A 24,162-nucleotide genomic window follows, 5' to 3' on the forward strand; every position below is an offset into this window, starting at 1 on the left:
AAGAAAAAACCCACTACAGTATGTTTCTACTCCCTCAAAGACTCAAGAGTTCTTTACCTGGGGTAGTGGTAGGAGAAAGTGGGAATTTTTAAGTGAAATAATGTGTGTATACCTTAAGCATTAGAATATATTCAGGTAATATATATCAATAAATTCCAGAGAAAAACAATATTGAAAAAGATTAAAGTCACCAGTATCATAAAAAATCTCAATTATCTAACTCTTTGGAAGGAAAAAAAAATTAAGATTGTAGACTTTGATGCTTCCTATGGGTGAAAAATTACTATCTTTGATCAGTTGGATGAGTTTAGCCTTCAGGTAACCAAAAGCTCACAGTGCTATTAGGACTGAAATAATTTATAGATTGCAATTAGTTATTCAAGTAAGATACTTTATTTTCAATATGCAATTATAAGATGGATTACTGACCAGGTGCAGTGGCTCATGCCTGTAATCCCAGCACTTTGGGAGGCTGAGGCGGGTGGATCACCTGAGGTCAGGAGTTCGAGACCAGCCTAACCAACATGGAGAAACCCTGTCTCTACTAAAAATACAAAAATTAGCTGCCGTGGTAGCACATGCCTGTAATCCCAGCTACTCAGGAGGCTGAGGCAGGAGAACTGCTTGAACCCGGGAGGCAGAGGTTGCAGTGAACAGAGACTGCGCCACTGCACTCTGTCACAGAAGAAAAAAAAAAAAGGATTATTGTAATACAAATCAGAGTTATCCTTCATTTTTTCATCTACTCCACGCATTTTTCAATAAGGGTAATATCACCCCAAATGGCCAAAAAATGGTTCTGAGAGGACTGAAGTACAAATATATACAGTATACAGATAATGTAGTAAATCTGAGATATTAAACTCTCATGGTGGGGAGAGAATAGGGGACAAATGTCTAAAAAGTTTCCTTAGGTTGTTAATTTGAAAAACTTGCATTTTAGTGAAAATAAAATACGTAGGGTTAAGAAAGAGACCTGCAAACAGCACACACTAAATTACAGCAGAAGCATAAGCGTTCTAAGAAGGACTGCCAGGGTTTCGTCCTTCTTTTTTGAGACGGAGTCTCACTCTATTGCCCAGGCTAGAATACAATGGCGCGATCTTGGCTCACTGCAACCTCCACCTCCCGGGTTCAAGCGATTCTCTTGCCTCAGCCTCCTCAGTAGCTGGGACTACAGGCACCCACCACCACGCCCGACTAATTTTTGTATTTTTGTATTTTAGTAGAGACGGGGTTTCACCATGTTGGCCAGGCTGATCTCGAACTCCTGACCTTGTGATCTGCCCACCACTGGCCTCCCAAAGTGCTGGGATTACAGGCATGAGCCACCACACCCAGCCCTGCTACTTCTTTTGGTTCCCTAGCAATGACCCAATTACAGGCTGTCATGAGACAAAGGGTGTTTAAGTATGACCATCCACTGTTTCCAAACAGAGCTCTCCAAGTCCCATATCAAACACTGCATGCATCACAAAGCACTGCTGAAAGCCATTCAGCAAACTCCATTACAAAAGGAGCTCCCAAAGCAATGCTCACAAGGATGCATTATCCTCTATGGTTCTGGTCATTTGTCAGTTATTCTCACAAAGGAAGTGTTCTCTTTAGATGGGCAGGCAGGGACCAAGACCACCAGCCAACTACGTAGTTTTATTAGATATCTAAACACACTTTTTAGGAGACTACATGTTATGAAAAAAAAGAAAAATAAACAAAAAATTAAACAGGTAAAAGGCTTGGGTTTGGGGTCCTGGCACTTGTTCTTACTAGCCTTATAATTCTGAGAAAGTTAAATCCACTCTAACCCTCACTTTCTTCATCTTTAAATGAAGATTTTAGCACTTGACTTGCCTACCCACACAGTACTAGAGGAAGGACCAAGAGATGAACCATTTTAAAAACATGTGAAAGCCCTCTTACATGATAATACAATATCAAAATGACAGGCAATTTTTTTTTTTTTTTTTTTGAGATAGAGTCTCACTCTGTCACCCAGGTTGGAGTGCAGTGATGTGATCTCGGCTCACCACAACCTCCAACTCCCAGGCTCAAGCGATTCTCCTGCCTCAGCCTCCCGAGTAGCTAGGACTACAGGTGTGCGCCACCATGCCGGGCTAATTTTTTGTATTTTTAGTAGAGGCAGGGTTTCACTATGTCGGCCAGGCTGGTCTCAAACTCCTGACCTTGTGATTCACCCGCCTCGGCCTCCCAAGGTGCTGGGATTACAGGTGTGAGCCACTGCGCCCGGCCTCAGGCAATTTTTTTAAAGGTTATTTTTTAAGTATTCTTAGCACCTACATCTTGGTTTCTAAATACCACGGCCACTAAAAGGAACCAGGGCTCCTTGAAAAAAATAGCTGTTTCCAGGTCTGAAGCAAGGAAAGTACCAGGTGAGTCTGAAATATTTTGTGTCAGAAAGGATAGAAGAACTCAAACACCACTGGGGCCATTTCAGAAGGACACAGGATCCCACTGACCAATAAATCAACAGAAAAATAACATAGTACATTGAATATAGAAAGAATTCATGACTCCATGGTGATACTGAAAGAAGGAAAGAAAAAGGGGAAACTCTTCTTTAAATAAAAATTTTTAAAAAGCTAGCTAATTACCAGGCATGGGGCATGCACCTGTTCATTTCAGCTACTCAAGAGGCTGAGGCTGAGGCAGTTACTGGCCTCCCAAAGTGCTGGGATTACAGGTGTGGGCCACCATGCCCAGCCCCTGGGATCCCTGGAGCCCAGGAGTTGAAGACTGCAGTGTGCTATGATCAGGTCTGTGAATAGCCACTCCAGCCTGGGCAGCATAGCAAGATCCCATCCGAAAAACAAACAAAAAAAAAAAGGTGGCTAATAAATGCAGAAGAAATGACAATTGGAAAATCACCACATTGCAACCCCACAAGTAATAATTGAATCAAGCAAGGATCATTAATAAATACTAAAATAGGCTAAGCACAGTGACTCAATGCCTATAATCCCAGCACTTTGGGAGGCTGAGGCAGGCAAACTTCTTGAGTCCAGGAATTTCAGACTGGCCTGGGCAACACGGCCAAACCCCACATCTACAAAAGAATACCAAAATTATCCAGGTGTGATGGCACACACCTGTAGTCCCAGCTACTAGAGGGGCTGAGGTAGGAGGATGACTTGAGCCCGGGAGGTGGAGGCTGCAGTAAGCTGAGATCATGCCACTGTACTCCAGCCTGGGCGACAGAGAAAGAGATCCCATCTTAACAACAACAACAACAACAACAACAAACAACAAAAAGCTAAAATAATTGAGTAAAAGATGCATGGGAAACAGAATATGCATATGATCCAAAGTCCATGCCCAGATATCTATTAGTAAGAAGAGAAATGAAATATTTACAATGGAGAGAGCTGGGAAACATCACATTAACCAAATTTACCAAACTTTAACATTATCGATAATAGACCAAATTGACATTTTATGTCTACTGATGTGATGCAATGGGAAGTACACAACATCACCATTACAGCAATCTTTTTCCTTTTTTTTTGGAGACAAGGTCTCCCTCTGTCACCCAGGCTGCTGTGCAATGGTACAATCATAGCGCACTATAACCTAGACCTATCGGGCTCAAGTGATCCTCATGCCTCAGCCTCCCAAGTAGCTGGGGCTACAACAGTGAGCCAACGTGCGTGGCCCCTTTATAGCATTCTTTTTTTTTTTTTTTTTTTTTTTGAGATGGAGTCTTGCTGTGTCACCCAGGCTGGAGCGCAATGGCACAATCTCAGTTCACTATTACCTCTGCCTCTCAGGTTCAAGCAATTCTCTTGCCTCAGCCTCCCAAGTAACTGGGACTACAGGTGTGCACCACTATGCCCAGCTAAATTTTATATTTTTAATAGAGACGGGGTTTCACCATGTTGTCCAGGCTGGTCTCGAACTCCTGACCTCAGGTGACCACCTGTCTTGGCCTCCCAAAGTGCCGGGATTAGAGGCGTGGGCCACCGCACCCGGCCCCTTTATAGCATTCTTAACAAAAAGGTTTAACTTGAATCTAATATTGAGGAAATAATCAGATAAATCAGAATGTGACCTAGATAATTCAAAAATACCAGTATTATGAAAAATTTAAAAAATCATAACCAAATGAAATATATAAACCTTGACTGGATCTTGGATTAAAACACTCTCCTAATTTTTGAGATAATTAGGGAAATTTGAAAATGGACTGTACATGATATAATATTGAATCAATATTGGATCTGTATTCAATTTCCTAGATGGGATAGTATTAGGAGAATATTCCTGGCTGGGCACAGTGGCTCGTGCCTGTAATCCCAGCACTTTGGGAGGCCGAGGCAGGCGGATCATCTGAGGTTAGGAGTTCAAGACCAGCCTGGCCAACATGGTGAAACCCCGTCTCTACTAAAAATACAAAATTAGCCAGGCATGATAGCAAGTGCCTGTAGTCCTAGCTACTTGGGAGGCTGTGGTGGGAGAATCACTTGAACCTGGGAGGCGTAGTTTGCAGTGAGCTGAGATTGCGCCATTGCACTCCAGCCTGGGTGACAGAGCGAGACTCTGTCCAAAAAAAAAAAAAAAAATTCTTGATTTTAGGAGATAAGCATGGAAGTATTTGAGGTAAACTGTCATGATATCTATAATTTTCACATAATTCAGGAAAGGTATACAAAAGTTCATTACAGTATTTTTTTCAGCTTCTCTGTTTGAAATGTCTCAAAAAGCTGGGGAGTAGGGGAAAAACTATACATTACACGGAATTATTTTAGCAAAAACAGAAATGCTGCTGTTTTACCTAAAAATCATCACGTAGAAAAAAATGTTAATACTTTATCTTAGGCCGGGCGCGGTGGCTCAAGCCTGTAATCCCAGTACTTTGGGAGGCCGAGGCGGGTGGATCACGAAGTCAGGAGATCGAGACCATCCTGGCTAACATGGTGAAACCCCGTCTCTACTAAAAATACAAAAAACTAGCAGGGCGTGGTGGCGGGCGCCTGTAGTCCCAGCTACTCGGAGGCTGAGGCAGGAGAATGGCGTAAACCCGGGAGGCGGAGCTTGCAGTGAGCCAAGATCGGGCCACTGCACTCCAGCCTGGGTGACACAGCGAGACTCCGTCTCAAAAAAAAAAAAAAAATACTTTATCTTGAGGATTTCTTCAAGAATAAGTGGACAGGCTGGTCAAACTACCAATGAACACAAAATTCTCAGACTCTGACAGTTAAGGAATGAGGATGACCTTCCCTAACAGCTGTGGCTGTGCTTTAGTAACCAAAACTAACATGAGAGATTTCCCATAGCCCTGTGAATCTAAAAACATTAACTGGGCCAGGTGTGGTGGCACATGCCTGTAATCCCAGCACTTTGGGAGGCAGAGGCGGGTAGATCACTTGAGCTCAAGAGTTTGAGACCAGTCCGGGCAACATGGTGAGACCCTGTCTCTGCTAAAAACACAAAACTTAGCCGGGCATAGTGGAGGGCATACGTAGTCCCAGTTACTCGGGAGGCTAAGGTGGGAGGATCACTTGAGCCCAGGAAGTAGAGGTTGCAGTGAGCCAAGATTGTGCCACTCCACTCCAGCCTGGAGGACAGAGCGAGACCCCATCTCAAAAACAACAACAAAAACAAACAAACATAAAACTTTAACTGCATTTTGACCACAATTGATAGTCAAAATATCAATATCATCTATAGAATTGGCCCCCTCCCCAAACCGGGCTACTTATGAGCTTTTAAAAAGCACACTGTATATCATTACCATTTCCCACAACAAATGGCTAATGAGGTTCATATACTATTGTTCTGTTCATTTTGTGATAAAAACTAATTATGGAAGGCACATTAAAAAATAATACATTTTGGCTGGGCGCAGTGGCTCATGCCTGTAATCCCAGCACTTTGGGAGTCCGACGTGGGTGGATCACCTGAGTGAGGAGTTCAAGACCAGCCTGGCCGACTGGTGAAACCCCTTAGCTGGGCGTGGTGATAAAAATAATTTTTTCCATAGGCATTTATGTTTATAAGAAATCCTAATGGCCGGGTGCAGTGGCTCACGCCTGTAATGCCAACACTCTGGGAGGCCAAGGCAGGCAGATCACGAGGTCAGGAGATCGAGACCATCCTGGCTAACACAGTGAAACCCCGTCTCTACTAAAAATACAAAAAATTAGCCAGGCGTGGTGGTGGAGCCTGTAGTCCGAGCTACTTCGGAGCCTGAGGCAGGAGAATGGTGTAAACCTGGGAGGCAGAGCTTGTAGTGAGCCAAGATCGCGCCACTGCACTCCAGCGTGGGCGACAGAGAGAGACTCCGTCTCAAAAAAAAAAAAAAAAAGAAAGAAAGAAAGAAAGAAATTCAACTAGTTCAAAATAAGCCCCATATTTATAAAGGCACAGCACTGGCTGTTCTCTCTACTAGTATGTTCTCTCCTACCTATCTACCCTGGTTTTTAAGCTTGTTTTATATCAGGAAGTGTTCTTAATGTTAAATGTGAATTATTACAATCTTCCCAATAACCTTATAAAGATGGTACTAGGCTAGGCGTGGTGGCTCACGCCTGTAATCCCATAACTTTGGGAGGCCCAGGTGGGCGGATCACCTGAGGTTAGGAGTTCGAGACCAGTCTGGCCAACATGGGAAAACTCATCTCTACTAAAAATACAAAAAAAATTAGCGGGGTGTGGTGGCATGTGCCCGTAGTCTCAGCTACTTGGGAGGATGAGCCACAAGAATCGCTTGAACCCGGGCAGCAGAGGTTGCAGTGAGCCGAGATCGTGCCACTGCACTCCAGCCTAGGCAACAGAGCAAGAATCTGTCTCAATAAAAAACCAAAAAACCAAAAAACAAAATAAAGATGGTATTATATAGTCAGCTTCATGTTAAAGAGAAAGAGGTTAAGCAAATGCTAAAAATGGAACTTGAGCCCAGGCAATACAGAGCATGCTTTTTAAAACATTATCCATCCATCCACTCAGGAAATACCTTTTGTGCTCCTACTATGTGCCAGATGCTAGTGGTCAATAAGACAGGGTTCCATTGACAAGGGAGACAGAGATGATAAACAGTAAACAAAATATACGCTGATTTTAGTGCAGAGTACTAGTATGAAGAAAGATAAAGGTAGGGTTAGAGACTACCAGGGAGAAGAATGGGAGACAGACTTCTAGACTGAGTGGTCTGGGAAGGGTTAAGCAAGCATGTAGAGGTCTTTGGCAGGGGTTATTCTACTCAAAGTAATAATAACAGCAAGTGCCAAGGTCCAGAAACGGAAAGGGGCACCATGTACTTCAGGAAAAGCAAGAAAACTTGTGTGGATGGAATGGCAGAGTACAGAGAAGGGTAAGAGATGCAGCGGATGTAATCAGGTAGCAAATGGGGTATGGATGGCCTTATAGACCATGGTAAGGTCTGGGGATATATACTAATGGAAACTGCTGGGTGGTTTAGAGCTGGGATATGTTTTTTTTTTTTTTGAGACGGAGTCTCGCTCTGTCGCCCAGGCTGGAGTGCAGTGGCCGGATCTCAGCTCACTGCAAGCTCCGCCTCCCAGGTTCACGCCATTCTCCTGCCTCAGCCTCCCGAGCAGCTGGGACTACAGGCGCCCGCCACCTCGCCCAGCTAGTTTTTTTGTATTTTTTAGTAGAGACGGGGTTTCACCGGGTTAGCCAGGATGGTCTCGATCTCCTGACGTCGTGATCCACCCACCTCGGCCTCCCAAAGTGCTGGGATTACAGGCTTGAGCCACCGCGCCCAGCCTGGGATATGTTTTAAAAACATTATTCTCTGTGGGACTTAGGAGGAACTATGGAAATAAGAAGAATGGTCACAAGGCTGTCACAGCACCGTCCAGCACTGTGGTGGCTTGGACCAGGGTATTAGCAGCAAAGGTGGTGAAAAGAGATGGAGTCAGAATATGTTTTACAGGGAGAGTGTTTAAACAGGATCTACTGATGATCTGATCATGAGATGTGAAGAAAAACAGAAACTAAAGATGACTTGGATTTCTGCCTTGAGCTAGCTGCTCCAGTTCAAATGGTTCAAATGCAAGGTGCCTGCCTGCCAGTGATTTGGATGTCAGGTAGTAGTTGCATGTCAGAATCTAGAGCTCAGGGCAGGGGCCCAGGCTGGAGAGAGGACACCTGAGAATCAGCAGAAGGCGAGGTGGGGCAGAGGTTTGCAGACAGAATGACTCCCTGGGACTGGCTCTGGTTGCCCCGCTGAGTAGCCATGTTACACTGGGAAAGTATGTGAAAAGGGAATAAGCAATACCTACCTCACAGAAGAGGGGTGTTGTGAGGACTCAATGAGTCAATACATGTAAAAGGTTTATGTGTATAAATACACGTAATACATGCTCAATATACCAGTTATCATTATCTTCATCATCAGTACAAAAATGGAAGGGGGAACAGAGAAACATATAGAAATAGCCAAGGTCTGTGGCCAGAGACCATGATGGAGCAGCTAGAAAGGTCCAAGGAAAAGAAAAAGCCAAGAGAAGAAAGTGTCCCATGAAGAGTAGGCAACTGTGTCAAATGCCAGAGACATTCAGTAAGATAAGGACTGAGAAAATGTACTAAATCCGTCATCAAGAAGAGCTTTCATGACCCTGATAAGAGCAGCTTTGGCGGTGAGGGGAGAACAAGAGTCTGACTAGATGAGTTCCAGTAAGAATGAGGATAGGAAATAATGAAAAGAAAAAATGGGGCCAGGAGCGGTGGCTCACACCTGTAATCCCAGCACTTTGGGAGGCTGAGACGGGTGGATCACCTAAGGTCAGGAGTTCAAGACCAGCGTGGTCAACATGGTGAGACCCTGCCCGTCTCTACTAAAAATACTAAAATGAGCTAGGTGTGGTGGCGTTCACCTGTAGTCCCAGCTACTCAGGAGGCAGGAGAATCACTTGAACCTGGAAGGTGGAGGTTGCAGTGAGCTGAGATTGTGCCACTGCACTCTAGCCTGGGTGACAGAGTGAGACTCTATCTAAAAAAAAAAAAAAAAAAAAAAAAAGAATGGGAAGTGGGTAAGTGGGACGTAATAAGTACAGAAAACTTTTCCAACTGGTGACATGTTTGCATGCTGGCAGTAATAATCCAGGAGAGAAACTGATGACGTAAAAGAGAAGTGGGTAAATGTTCAACAAGTTCTTGAGAGGGTATGGAATGCAGGGAGCAAGGGCTGGGCTAGGAGAGGATCAAGGACAGTTCATCCACTAACAGGAGGGAAAGCCCAGTACAGGAATGCAGGCAAAACTAGACAAAGGAAGAAAACAAAGTTTTCTTCTGATTGCTTTTTTTCCTCAGTGAAACAAAAACATTGTCAGCTAAGAGCAATGAGAGGCCACCTTTCATTCCCAAAGGCACCCGTTAAACCCTTTCAGAGCACCTTGTATTTTTCCACCATGGCACTTGTCACAAATGTACTGACTCACTACCGGTGTGGTTATTACAGCTGTCTCCCTCCACAACTCTGAGAACTTTATGAGGCCAGGGACCACACATTTGTCACTTACCACTTATCCCAGCAACTGACATATATCTGTCTTCTAGATCACATACACAGTCACATACTGATCTTTTAGATAAATATTTATCAGAAGTAGCTACCTTCTAGATCGGGGTCGGCAAACTATGACCTTCAGGTGAGATCCAGCCCCCTGCCTGTTTCTGTAAACAGTCTGATTGGAACACAGCCACCCTTGTTCGTTTCCATACTGTCTATGGCTGCTTTCCTACTACAACGAGTTGAACAGTTTCACAAAAAAGACCACATGGTCCACAAAGTCTAAAATATTTACTATCCAGCGTTTTACAGAAAATGCTTACCAAGCCCCCATTCCAGATCACTGGTTATCAAAGGTGGTTACTGGACCAGCAGCAACAGTATCACCTGGGAATTTATCAGATATGCAAATTTATCAGGTCTCGCCCCAGACCTAGTGAATCAGAAACTCTGGAGGTGGGCCCAATAGTCTGTGTTCTTGTAAGACCCCAAATTCTAATTGACATAACAGTTTGAGAACCCCTCTTCCAGGTAATGGATTTATATGACTGGCGAAGTGAGTAAGATAGATACGGCATTTATTCTAGGTGAGTTTACATTCTCACGGAAGAACAAAACAAGTACAAAGAAAAGATAATTACAGGCCATCATTATTAAAACAGTGAGTCAACTTATGGTGGGCTGGGCAGAAAGAGCTCAGGAGCTCAGGTCTGGAAGGGGAGGTAAGCATGATGGAAACGGGATCCAGGCTTGAGAAGTACAAGAGCCCAGAGGTGGGAAGAAACCTGGCATATACAAGGAACAAAAGGGCAGACAGAGTATCTGTGGTGTGAGAGTGACAGTGTTAAGAGTGGTTGGTAAGCAGCCAAAACATGTAAAGCCTTGGAGACTACAATAAGACTAAGATTCTTTCATGCAATGGAAAGCCCCTGAGGACACTGATAAGATATGATTTATGCTTTTAAAAGATGATGTTGGTTGCTATGTGGACAATGGATTACGGGGGTCAAGAATAGAAGCAAAGAGACAAGTTAGGGTACTGCAGTATTCTCGATGAGAGAGCATGGTGGCACAATTAAGGCACCTCTGAGAAGGTGATATTTAAGGTAAAATCAGTATCATCATTCTGAGTTTTCCAGTTAGGCTGTTTTAGACATTAGAGGCTTGGCTCCTAATGGCAGATTATAATTAGCAAGCAATAGCCAGAAGGAAAATATCCACACCCAAGATGACACCCCAGTTGTTGACAACACTTAACTTAGCTCCTCACCACTAGCAGCACTGTGTGGTCACAGTCTCATCAGCACAGAGTCACTACACATATCACACTGTAATCTTCCGTGTCACCCTACAAACAGTAGGAACACTGCAACTTTTCCATCAGTTTCTCCAACAGCAGAGGAATACAAAGTACCTGAAGGAAAAAGGTATGAGGCCGGAAGCAGACCAATTCAGGCATAACAATTCTCTGAAGTTCCAGATTTCATATTAAAAACTCATGTGGATTTTGTATTCTACCCCATGATGCATGATTACGTTGCTTCTAAACATTAAAAAATAATGTCAGGTACAAATTTTCATTGAGACCAGTGGTCCATTCCAGAAAAATATTCTGCTTTGTCCTGTTTCCTCTCTAGTGCACCACTGATACTCTGGGTGAAGAAAAGCAGAGGTTAAAGGAGAAAGAAAAGCTGCAGAGTCACTCAAAACTTTTTAGAAATTTAGTTTCTACCTATAGGAAGGGAAATAAATAATTTCATTTGAAAGAACTTCAAACCAAGAGTATGTAGAGAAAAAACTGAAAACACGGTTAAACTCAAATCAGAAAGTAATATCCTTATTCATCTTTTGTGAGAAAAGATTTTATGTAAGTGAAATGTGGCATAAAATAGGGCTGAAAGATCTTGTTTAGGACAGAATTTTGTTAAACAGAAAAGAGTAGCTAAAGCAAAAGCTTTAAAACTAATCAAGTCCACGTAAAAATATTAAAAAGATTTAGTTTACAACCATCTTCAGAAGAAAAAGCAATAAATGAAAGTCAAAACCAGGTTTAGTTAGCATTACCTTGCTTTCCTTTTCCCTCTTCCCAAATAGAGAGAAATCACACTCTTAAAAGATGACTTCAACTTTTATTGAATGAGGTCTTTATTTTATAACATTACAAACTAACACTCCCTTTCTGAAAAGGCAGATCTTACACTCAAAGACAATCTTCAAGCATTTTTTTGTTGTTGTTGTTTAAGAAATTGAGGGGGGAAATCCACAGTTTATTAACAAGAAGATTCAAAATTTCATTTTACAGTAATAATGGGACAACAACTAATACATTTCACAATCAAAAGTGGTTCAAGCTAAGAATATCTAGAACAGATTTTAAAATCTGGGAAAGATGACATAAACTGGACAATTATCAGTATTGCTCATGACAATTTTGGCTCTAACAGTACAGAACAAATGCTTGTTTCGCACTGCACCTAAGATGGCTCCTTCATTAAGGTTCACCAGGACACAGGCAGCATCCCCTCCTCCCAGTCATTTGTACAAATCATTAAGGCGAGTCTACAAAGGACCAGTAAGGCACTGGGGGCACAGCAGCTGACTGCAGGAAGTCTATGTAACTTCCCGTAGTAAAACAGCCTTTAATGCAGACATAGGTGTGACAAATTCAGTGTTTTGTTTTTTTTCAGCGTCAACCTGCACCTAAAGCACAAAAGGTCACTTCAAGTCACTTCAATGTAATAAACAATTCCCATTCACCACATTACCAGTGAAAAGATAAATAATTCACTGGGCTAGAAGGAATCAGAAGCAGGAATAGACTTTGGTTTAGACTTAAAGAGAATGTCTTTAACTCTCCAAGGAATACCATTCTGCTTTGTGACATTATACCAATTAATTAGGACTCCTCTATATTCCCATTAATGTCGGATCATTACACAACTTCAATAGCATAAACATTTTCTTCCCACTTTGCTATAATAATAGCTAGGGATACTTCAACAATATAATAATGGTTTAAATTATGACCATTTCTCTTTGGCCTTGTGGTATTTAAGCTTAGAGAAAAATCACATTAAAAAAACAGGCCAGGCGCAGTGGCTCACGCCTGTAATCTCAGCACTTTGGGAAGCCGAGGCAGGTGGATCACCTGAGGTTAGGAGTTCAAGACCAGCCTGACCAACATGGTGAAACCCCATCTCTACTAAAAATACAAAAGTTAGCCAGGGGTGATGGCGCACGCCTGTAGTCCCAGCTACTCAGCAGGCTGAGACAGGAGAATTGCTTGAATTTCGCAGGCAGAGGTTGCAGTGAGCTGAGATTGTGCCACTGCACTCCAGCCTGGGCGACAGAACAAGACTGTCACAACAAAAACAAAAAACAAAGTAATATGGGCCATACCAAGAGCTCACAAAAGCATGGCACTAGTTACTTATTTAGTAAGAGATTCAATTTTATTCATACAAAGTTATTCTCTACGATAAGCATTTGCTCAGAAATGCACCATGGGACATACATAGCAGTCAATAAAATCTTGGTTAATTTCTTCCTGGTCGTCTGTGAAATTAAGGGATCCTTTAGCTATCTAAATATTTCAGCAACATGAGGACACCTGGGATTAACAGATGAAGCACAAATATAAACCCAATTCTTTGGAACATCACTGTGGACACACAGTCCTTACCACAATCCACAGCTGTAAATGAATATATTATATAATTCTTCATTGTACAGTGTTACCTAATCACCAGCGGAGAGTAACTCATTCACTCCCATGAAAAGACCACTATAAGAATGAAAATATATGGACCTACCCTATGTTATCTCAAGTCAGGGAAATGAGAGCCCATTTTTGCTACAGAGTTGAAACCTGAATAATATAATAAATATATATATATATATATATTTTTTTAAGACAGGTTCTCACTCTGTTGCCCAGCCTGCAGTGCACTAGCTATTCATAGGCAAGATCCCATTACTGGTCAGCCTGGGAGTTTTGGCCTGCTCCATTTCCAATCTGGGCTGGGTTCACCCCTCCTTAGGCAAGTTTGTGGTTTCCCACTTCAGGGAGATCACCATATTGATGCCAAACTTACACCCAACCGGCATAGTGTACCACAGCTCAGAATTCCTGGGCTCTAGGGATCCTCCTGCTTCTGCCTCCCAAGTAGCTGGGGCTGTAGGCGTGTGCCACCAAACCTAGCAATTATTATTTTTAATCTTAGAAAATAAATTGTGTCTAGAAAGGAATAGTTAGCACATTTATGTCTAAAGAGGAATAAAAAAGGACAACCGGGTTTACACAAAATGCATTGAAGTGACTGATTTGAAGCAGCCTCTCAAGTACATTCAAACCAAATGGCACAGGAGATTGTCATCTCAGTAAGTCAACCCATTACAGACATCATTTACCCACGTCTCATCTGCCATAAAACCTCAGTTGAAGACTTCAACTGTTCTAGCTATGAAAGCAAAAATATCTCTCAAAGCTTCTCTTTTTAAGGGGAAAAATATTAATTGGAAGCAACTTTCTGTGCATTAAGAAAGTATTTTCTTAGAGGCAAAGAAAAAATACTATGATTAAAAATAACGTGTTCTAATAAAGCACAGTGCCCACACGCAAAGGAAAAAAAAACATAATCACAATCTTTAAGGCTTCCTTGAATGCTAACTGCTATCTTGGCTGTAGTTTTTCACACCATTTGGAAGAAAAGTGTTTGATAGATGATTTCATGTGACTTAGGAATCTTCCAGAACATGAAGTCAGGCAATTTCAGACATCTCTGGCTCTTCACATTGCCTCTTAGAAAAGTTTTTGACAAACTCAAGAGATGAGGAACGATGTAGAAAAATAATTCTTTTCTTCCCATTAAAATCCATCTTTCTTAGTGGATTCTCCAGTGAAGCAAACTGAGACCACAACCAAATAAAATGAGGTATTGATACAATAAATGATCGATCATCAGGACTTCGCCTTCCTTGTTTGAGTGTCTACGAGCATTACTACTGCTAACCAAAGAATAGTTTATTATGTATCATCTCCTTTATTCCAAGCCCAACCAAAGTTAACTTTTATTTCACTATTTCATCAACTATTGGAAAAAAGCAGCACCACAGAGCCATATGCTGTAGCTTTGTCCCCATGTCCCACCTCTTCCCTCTCAGGCCAAATAACCTCCTTACAAACTATACAAGTTTTTTGTTGGTATTTCTGTTGGCATGATTTTGGTGAATAGTTCACTTTGTGTGCGTGTGTGTCAAATGACACACTGAACTTCAAAATGCAAACCACAAACAGAATCCCAGACACAGTGCCAATTTATAGATTCTGGTATGACAAATTTCATACATATTCTGATACATTCAAAAGAAAGAAAACATTGTATGAGTTTCTTGTAAAACACAGAATAAAAGAAGACGTGGAAGTTCTGTGGAAGATGCAAAGCTATGTATGGCAAGATATGTTTGAAGACCTTTAGTTTTTGCTTATGAAAATTCTAATTATATTTTTAAAAGGGAACAGACATGGATGAGAAATCCAAAGTTGTGCCCACCCAGTTGCATGTTATTATTTTTAAACCAATTTCTCACATTTATGAAGAATAACAGACATTTAATTCTGCTTATCAAATTCTCCTTTTGAATGTCTGTATAAACTAAGAGGCAGGTCTTTCTGGATGTCAGATTAATTTATAGGCATTATAAAAACATAACAAACTTACATCAAGATGGGACAAGTCTATGTAAGTAAGTATATTAATTATCTAGGCACTAAAAAGGAGGAACGTTTCAGAAAAAGTTCTTGATGCTTTATCCAAAATTTCAAAAACTGCCCATTTATGGTATACAAGCAAAAGGGAGGTGTTGAAACTTTTACCAGTGTTTTGTCTTAACAATATAAAACCAGTTAATATTTATAATGTAAATAATAAGAACTCAAGGCCAAAGGTAGAACCAAATCAAATCACGAGCTAACACTGTCTGTTTCTTCCACCATGATTTCAAGTTTGTCCAGTAACTGATTTATACTGTGGTTTCTCGACCAGCTTTGAGATTGGGTGCTGAGAACTGTCTCCTCATCCGCGGAGGTGTCACAAACTGGCTACAGTGGCTGGGTTTGTCAGTCTGCCTCTGACAGGAAGTGGCCGCACTGCCCTCTAACTGACCTCCAGTGTTATAATTACAGTAAGACTGACGGTGTTGATGAATATGGCGCTTTGCCTGGAAAGTCTGCACATCAGCAGTGGGGTGACCACTGTGGGAGTTTAATGACTCCGCAGAGGCAGATGCCTGGCAACGCGTACTTTTCGGCTGGCCATTATTGAGAGAATTGCTTCTCCAACGTAGTTGAGGTGGCTGTTGCTGATTATTAATGTGCTGCTTGCTAACTTGGATATGATCTTGACTTCTCATTCCTTGAGAGCCCCAAGGAAACTGGGGATCCTTAAAAGTTCCTTTACCCCCTTTTTCTTGGCTCTCTTCTTTATTCCCTTTCCTTGCTTCATCGTCTTTTGGAATCCTAAGCTCTATAACCTCATCTTCTGTTATGATGATATGTGTCCCAGGACTCCAAGAGTTTCTGTGTTTAGGGTTGCTCTTAAAGGGGAAGCGGGGCTTCCGGTTCTCAGGAGGGATGAATCTATGAGGTACATTCTGACGACGAAGCTGCTTTGTTATCTCCTGCTGTTGCAAGTTCTTAAACCGAATTTGCTCTTGCCTCATCCAACGCAGACGTCCACGTCTAAAAGCTGGATCCCCATTCATCAGCTGGGAAACACGTTCTTCCTTTGCAAGTTCTCCATTGTCTCCTTTACTTACATTATTCTCAGAGGTGCTACTAACACTAGCACCAACAGGCTCCTTTGCTTTGTGGTTTCCTGGGCTTTTCTGTTCCTGAGATCCAATCAGTGGCAAGACTTTTTCCATTTTGAGCATTTTATTTCTTAAGACTTTTATCTCCTCATCTTTCATGTTATTTTGCTTTTTGACTTCTTGCAAAATATCTTCCAGCTTGTCTATATGAACCTTGAGGTCATCTACATCAGTGCTGCCTTTCCCGGTGGCCATGACGTCTTCGATCTTCTCATCCCCAACACCGACGGTATCCCAGACGTCCCTGGCCACTGCCCTCCACGAGTCCCGCTCATTGGGGTCTTTCTTGCCATACATGGCACAAAGCTCCTTCATCTTGACAATGGCCAGGGCTTCAATCTCCTGCCGACTGTGCCTGAAGTCGTTGAGAGCAACCTCATAGCAAATCTCTTTGACAGCCTGAATTTTAAGATCTGAGATCGTGACCCACTTGGAATCTTTACTCAAGCGCCTTCTTTGGGGTATCTGATACATTTTAATTGGTTCACGTTTCTTCCCACTGCTGGGGAGGCCACATTTTTTAACAATGGTTTGCAACTTGCTGGGAGGTAGTTTTTCTCTCAGAGAAGTAATCAGTTTCCAGCTCTCTTCACACGACCTCTTGTCAGAATCGTCCCCGCTATCAGAATCCGCGTCCTTTGAAAAAACAAAATCAAAAAATGGCCCCAAAATAACCAAAATTAAAATGTAAAAAAGGAAAATTAAATTGAAGAAAAAGCAAGCAAAAAAGCCTTAACCAAATTTAAAAATAAAACCAAAAAAACTAAAAAACAAAACAAAACAAAAAACCCCTCAATAATGTGGAAGTCTATTAAGACATATGCCTATGTACATTTCTACTAATATAAAGATTTGCTTATTTGGTGTCCCTAATCCAAATTTCCATTTTCTGGCTTAAGTGATGAAATTTGCCACCAAATTTCTTAGGAGAATTGACAACAGGGGTGAGTTTGTCACCCTATGGTCATTCAAAATTATTCAAATGGCATGCCTTAACGACCTCACTATCTGAAGAAAATGAAGTAAAACCTAGGCCCCACACATCATGCTAACAACCCATGCAGACACTTCCCCACATTTGCCTTGGTTATTGCTGTTGCTTCTTCCAGAATCTCTTTCCCCCATGAGTGAGCACAGATGCCATACAAAGATGTGACGAGCAGGCGGATTAACAAAGGTTAGTAAGGCTGTAGGACGCCAGGTTTTGTTTAGCTTTACTAAAAAGAGCAGCCCTAGAAAAAAGTTAGAAGATAAGAATGTAGAAAAAGAAGCAGTCAAACAGGGATGATGTTAAAAATGCTAAGAATCCCTATTAGCAGACCATGTCAGTTCTTAGTCAACCAAACGTTTTCTTCTGTAAGACAAGAGGGTTTAAAAATCACCTTTCCATGAGCAGAGGATTTGCTATTCTTTGTCATGTTAAATTTATCCATTTCAATTGTACAATTACAATTAAAGTGTGTTATCTGGATAACCAGAAAGCTTTTTTTTTTTTTTTAAAAAAAAAAGGATCCTCATAGCAGGTGTGTTTTGTCTTGTTTTTCACACACACAAATCAATAAATACCTCACCTCTAAAATTTTGAGAAATAAATTACCAGAACAAAAATTAAGATGGGCAAATATACTTCCACTGAATATAATTTAAAATTCCCCCAGTCACATTTTAATAAGTACAACTTAGAGATATTTTCTATTTAGAAAGCCCAGGACATTTTTAGCTGTTTGAGGAATATCACTTTAAGTGACAACTCTTCCAATAAACACATAAAACACAAAGATTATACTCTGGTTACATAAAATTGATCCACTTTAAAAGGTACCTTTAACTCTGTCTTTCCAGCTGTCTTTGCACCATTGCCTCTTTTTCAGAAAACCTTACCTAGCCCTAAAACAGCAGCCTGACTTCACAACAACATAATTTCAAGGGCTGTTTAGATAATAACCAATAGCTCTTAACTAATACAAGCAAATCTTGATAATATGGATCTCTATGAAAGCAATGTTGGATTTAGAATTCCAAATAATAAGTGGGATTAGAAAGAATTTCTATCCGGGAGATAAAAGTTGCTGGGAAAAGAAAATACTCAGCTGCTCTGCCTATGAAGTAGCCGTTCTTTATTCCTTTACTTTTTTTTTTTTGAGACAGAATCTTGCTCTGTCACCCAGGCTGGAGTGCCCAATCTTGGCTCACTGCAACCTCCACCTCCTGGGTTCAAGTGATTCTCCTGCCTCAGCCTCCCAAGTAGCTGGGACTATAGGCATCTGCCACCACGCCCACCTCATTTTTGCATTTTTGGTAGAGATGGAGTTTCACCATGTTGGCCCGGCTGGTCTTGAACTCCTGACCTCAGGTGATCCGCCCACGTCAGCCTCCCAAAGTGCTGTGATTACAAGGGTAAGCCACCGCACCCAACCTATTCCTTTACTTTCTTAATAAACATGCTTTCACTTTAAAAAAAAAAAAAAAAAAAAAACCCCAACTCATAGATGAGCAGTTCAGGGCAGCCTAGTAAATGAAAACAGTTACTTCATAGTCAATCTTTTACTCACTGTGGTTACCAAAAACATCTCTAGAGGAGTTTGTTTGCTTGAAACTGATAAATAGTAAGTACCTTGCCTCCTAGACCAAAGTTTGTTGTTTTTGTTTGTTCCTTTGTTTGCTTTGTTTTTTGAGACAGGGACCCAAACAGGTCTCAAACACTTGCGCTCAAGTGATTTTCTTGCCTTAGCTGGGACTGCAGGCACACATCACCACACCTGACAAAACCAAAGATTTGCCTGTATAGTCACTTACTAAGGAACGAAAAAGTAACTTTCAACAATAATAATAATTTGGCCTCTGAATTTAAAAATCTTGCCACTGATTTGTATCATTTCTATTGACCTACAAATGAGTACTAAGTCCGTTTATAACTCCCACCTGTTTGATAACTTAGCAACAAAAGCTTGCTAAATTTATACAGACTCTACATTAATTTTTCTTTTCATTTTTAGTTTTAAAAATCAGAATGGCTAATTTTAAGTGATAAATATGACATTAATAAATATTAAAGAAAAAACTGTCTGACTCCTGAAGAGGATTTTTTGCAAATATGTATAAACTGAATTTTACAGAACATAAACAAATTCTCTCTGATTCTTTCTCACATAACTAACAACTATCACTTTTTTCCTGGCTGTTTTTCTTTTCCTCTTCAAATTGCTTAAGGATGAAATGAATATTACCTAATTCTGGAAATGACAAGTATTCTAAGAATTGTTTTAATATCATGTTTAAGAGACAAAAGTTATCTTTAAACTCTAAAATAAAATATAAATAAGTCTACATAAATCTAAAAGAACTCAAATCTAGCAGCCGTCATTTTCTTTCTTTTTAAAATGCTGCCATTTTGACTGTGTAGAATACGTCCTCTTTAAAGTTCAAATGTATCACCCTGTCACATATTGATAGTGATACTAAAAACTATATGCAAAGTTTATGTGATATAAATCCTGTCTCCATGTCAAAAAAAGAAATGTTTCTATTTATTTACATTATTATTATTTTTTGTTGTTGTTGTTGAGACTGAATCTAGCTTTATCACCCAGGCTGGAGTGCAGTTGTACAATCTTGGCTCACTGCAACCTCCGCCTGCTGGGTTCAAGCAATTCTCCTGCCTCAGCCTCCCAAGTAGCTGGGATTACAGGCGCCCACTATGACGCCCTGCTAATTTTTGTACTTTCAGTAGAGACAGGGTTTCACTGTGTTGGTCAGACCGGTCTCAAACTCCTGACCTCAAGTGATCTGCCAGCCCTGGCCTCCCAAAGTGCTGGGATTACAGGCGTGAGCCACCGCGCCCGGCCAAATTTTTAAAATATTTAGATTCATTTATTAAGGAGTTGGAAAAGCTACTGAGGTCTGGTCAATTCACATGTCACAAAATGATCCTTCGGCTTTCATTAAATGCCAAATGCAAAGTAGGCCTCCTAAAGAGACTCTGCAAGGAACTTATGCAAATAAGAAGAGGGAAGATCCCTAAACTGAATGTAAAAAGCAAGCAGAGAAAAGGACCAGGGTATCCTAGAGCACTAACTGAAGAAAACGCTCAGCACCCTAACAATGTGAGGCATTTGGGAACTATCAGAATAGAAAACACATGAGCCTGAATTTCATTGTTTAATACTGACATTATGCAAAAAATGACTACATATGGTAAATATTAAATAAATATTTACTGATTAATAATTCCTTTGCATTCTCTCAATGTTTATTCACAGGGTGCATTAGAAATATATCTGTCAATTGACCAATACAGGGTAATATATAAAAACATTCAGTATTACTACTGGTAGATATTCTTCAGGCTAAAGTGTTAGCAATCAGCTCCTCCTTTAAGTCAAGAAATGAAAGTGGAAGAGACAGACCTTTGAGAGGAAAGCAAGTTCCTTGCTTTAAGGAGCTGCTCTTGAAATCCTGGCTTGCTTTCAGATACACAGAGCAAGCAACAACCAGAATCTGATTATCTGCAGGCTATATACACTCCCTAGAAACGGAATACGTCTTAGACATTCACTTTCTCTTTATTTAGTGGCAATCTTTATTTTAGGGCACAGAATGAACACCGACTCTTGGTTAGGGACAGCACCAGGCATCCTTATTCTGCCGTGCCTAGTTCCTCTAAGTGAGGTCCCCAGGATCAGGAGCACTGGCATCACCTAGGAGCTTGTTGGAAATGCACACTCAGGTCCCAACCCAGACTTACTCAATCAGTATCTACATTTTTTTTTTTTTTTTTTGAGATGGAGTTACGCTCTTGTTGCCCAGGCTGGAGTGCAATGTCGCAATATTGGCTCACTGCAACCTCCACCTCCTGGGTTCAAGCGATTCTCCTGCCTCAACCTCCTGAGTAGGTGGGATTACAGGTGCTCGCCACCACACCCAGCTACTTTTTTGTATTTTTAGTAGACACGGGTTTCACTATGTTGGCCAGGCTGGTCTCAAACTCCTGACCTCAGGTGATCCACCCACCTCGGCCTTCCAAAGTGCTGGGATTACAGGCGTGAGCCACCGCGCCCAGCCAAGTTTTAGTTTCCTCAACTATGAACTGGAGGTAACATTACATAATTTACTTATACATATGCATAAATAAACAAAGAGGGTTGTTTTGAGGATCAGATAAATTGATGGATGTTAACGCTCTGTAAATTATAAAGCACTATACAAATATAAGGCATTATTGTTAATAATAGAGCTTAATTACACCTGTCCTCGTTTGATCTCTCACAGACCATCAGAGGCATGTTATTAGAATGTACTACATTATTAAGATAAAAGACTTCTTCTTGTGTCACAAACCTTTCAAGCCACTAATCACATTGTAGCTAGTCCCTTCCGTTTTCATTAAAAACGTAATGCTAAAAAGGCCTCCTAAAGAGCCTCTGTCGGTAACACTGCTATTATCTTGCCCAAACCCTTGATTTATTCTTAAAATCCATTCTTTTTAGGGCTTTACTATAATTTACAAGATAACTAACTGGTTTAATCCATGCCCATGCCTGAGAACTGAGGTGCTCTGGAAAAGGTTGCTTTTGCTCAAGTCCTTCACTTTTCTGGCCCACTTAGCACTAGCCCCTTCTTTTCCAAAGCACAGAGCATGACTATAAGGCTGTAGTTTACTTGCTGTATTTTATACTAAGGTAAGAAGCCAGTGCCTGAACTTTCTCCCTAATACCCCTTTACCTTAAAAGATAAGACTGAATCTTAAAAAATGAGAACTTCCTAAACTGCATCCACAGTATCCAAAGGTTAGTTATACTTTATTCTTACATACCAAATGAATGCTGAAAAGGTTCTTATAACCACGGCTTTGTTAACCAAAATTGGTTGTTTGGTTGGCTTTAAAAATGAAAATCTAACTAATGGATCAACTTATTTACTCATGTGATTCAGTTTCTATCAAATCTAGGAAATCAACTACCATTATAAAATGCTGAAGCCATTATTAGTATTATATCAATAGCTGGGACCTTAAACAGACTTTTTCCAGCTGCTCACCCAAATCCTCCTTCCCTCAAAGGAAGCAGCCCTTCTGTCCTGTCCGGGCTGGGTATGCAGCCTCTGCTCCCACCGCTACCATACATGCCACTGAGAACCTGATTGAGAATTCAGACTCCATGCAGGGGAACAGGAAAGGAGTAACACATGCAACTGTGCAGCAACACTTTTAGACACAGTTTAACTTAAAAAAAAAAAAAAAAATCTGCCCAGCGTAAGAACAATCCCAAAGTCAGCCCAAGAGCAGAGAATTAGTACTATCAAGTGATCAGAAACAAAACCAAGGCAAACTCCCACCAAATTCAATATTCAGAGTTATTATCATTTAAAGTACCACCACTGATGCAAATTCCAAAACCACTATCAAGAGGCAAAGGCTACCAGAAAAGTTCTATTTCCTTAAAAAGCACTTGGTTGTAACAGAAAGATTTGGCTTTAAGACATAAAAAGCCCAAAAGAGTACCTCTATGGACTATTTTTTCAGGCTAAGGCTCCTGGGAGATTTAAGTTCATTCTCCATCAAGGAAATCAAAGAATAGTGCTTGGTATCCTTGAGAGAAGCAATTTGGGTGAGTGCTGCTCTGCGGAACAGGGAAAGTACGGGAACAAGCTGCCCTTTTCCCAACAGTTTAGCAGATTCAGGACTCCTACCAGTCTCTGCTGCTCCAAAAGAAGATCTGCTTCTTCCTTCTCCTTTTTGTATAAGATCTCCATTTCCTGTAGCCTAGAAGTAAAAAAAAAAAAAAATTCAAGAAGGCTAATAATATTACATGTTTAAAAGAAGGAACAGTCATGTGGGCTGCGTAACTGTGCATTACCTTTTCTCCATCTCTTGTTTCATATCAATTCCTTGTTTTTCCAGAAGCTCTCTCTGGGCAAATGTCCAGTCCACAGGCTCAGACGGGGTCTCAGCAGAAGGAGTCTTCTCTCGCTCAGCTCGTGCTTGTTCCGGGTGGTTAAAGCGGAAAACATGGTTTTTACCCATGATGATACGGTTTCCTAGCACAAAACAGAAAAATAGGGTTAAGAAATAATTTTTAAAATATATAGTATATATTTAATAACCTCACCCCTCCCTAATGTGAAAAGACAGCTTTCAGAGCTGTTGTTTTCACAAGAACAAAAATCCTAATGCTATTACTTCATCCTTTAAACAGCCAAAAAATTAGAGTGGTCACAGAAGCCATGTGCACATTGCTGAAGAGGGCAAAACTCTCCCAGTCTCACCTGAGCGCAGCTGAACAGGCTGGGACACCCTCTTGCCATTTACGTAGGTTTCTGAGCGTTCACAGGGCTCTAAGGTCACGATAACTAAGAGGAACACAAACTAATGTTATCATCACAAACTACTGGAATCAAATAACGGAAAGCAGTTGCTTATCAGGATTTGTGGTAAGTAGAATAAATCCCTGCAATCAATCAAGTGGCTGAAGTTGTCTACACTGTAGTTCATTTTGGGGTACCAGAACTAGTTCCAATAGAAGAGGCTATCTGGGGCTATGGCTAACACAGGAACATTTAACTGTATTTGATAAACCTAAGAAGATGATAGGAAATACTAGTTTCAGTGATCTCTGACAGTTCAGTCAATAAAACTCAAGACTGTCAGAAATTGTAAGGATGAGACATAGGTAATAACCAGAAACTAAAGATTGAAAAGCTAATATTTTGATAAGGGAATGAGTGAATTATATAACACAAAAATATCATTAAATTGTTGTTGTTTTAATAACCCAGGCAAAAATCAAGACTGACTTTTTCCTCCC

The 24,162-nt window shown here is 40.9% G+C and overlaps 1 protein-coding gene and 1 long non-coding RNA gene across 29 annotated transcripts in view; one reads left to right on the forward strand and one right to left on the reverse strand.

Annotated features, from left to right (window-relative positions):
* Window positions 1-24,162, reverse strand: part of KIF1B (kinesin family member 1B) — a 176,983-nt gene that overhangs the window by 64,205 nt on the left and 88,616 nt on the right. For 17 of the 26 annotated variants that reach the window (XM_015150167.3, XM_015150026.3, XM_077974444.1 and 14 more), the window contains 3 exons: window positions 23,624-23,707; window positions 23,215-23,395; window positions 23,048-23,120 (listed from right to left, as the gene is read on the reverse strand). In XM_015150167.3, the coding sequence (XP_015005653.1) occupies window positions 23,048-23,120; window positions 23,215-23,395; window positions 23,624-23,707 (338 nt within the window). Of the gene's footprint in view, window positions 1-11,602; window positions 16,997-23,047; window positions 23,121-23,214; window positions 23,396-23,623; window positions 23,708-24,162 lie in introns of those variants that run through there. The other 9 variants (XM_077974512.1, XM_077974509.1, XM_077974510.1 and 6 more) reach the window with 2 other exon arrangements.
* Window positions 1,951-10,855, forward strand: LOC144336367 (uncharacterized). 3 transcript variants are annotated; one of them, XR_013408092.1, is made up of 4 exons: window positions 1,951-2,094; window positions 3,127-3,833; window positions 4,473-5,862; window positions 10,180-10,855. It is a non-coding gene; the product is annotated as an uncharacterized LOC144336367 (long non-coding RNA). The 3 variants fall into 3 exon arrangements; XR_013408095.1 differs by having other exon boundaries at window positions 3,127-3,817; window positions 4,460-5,862; XR_013408093.1 differs by lacking the exon at window positions 1,951-2,094 and having other exon boundaries at window positions 3,114-3,817; window positions 4,460-5,862.

Source organism: Macaca mulatta, chromosome 1 (genome assembly GCF_049350105.2).
Source record: "Macaca mulatta isolate MMU2019108-1 chromosome 1, T2T-MMU8v2.0, whole genome shotgun sequence".
NCBI lineage: Eukaryota > Metazoa > Chordata > Mammalia > Primates > Cercopithecidae > Macaca > Macaca mulatta.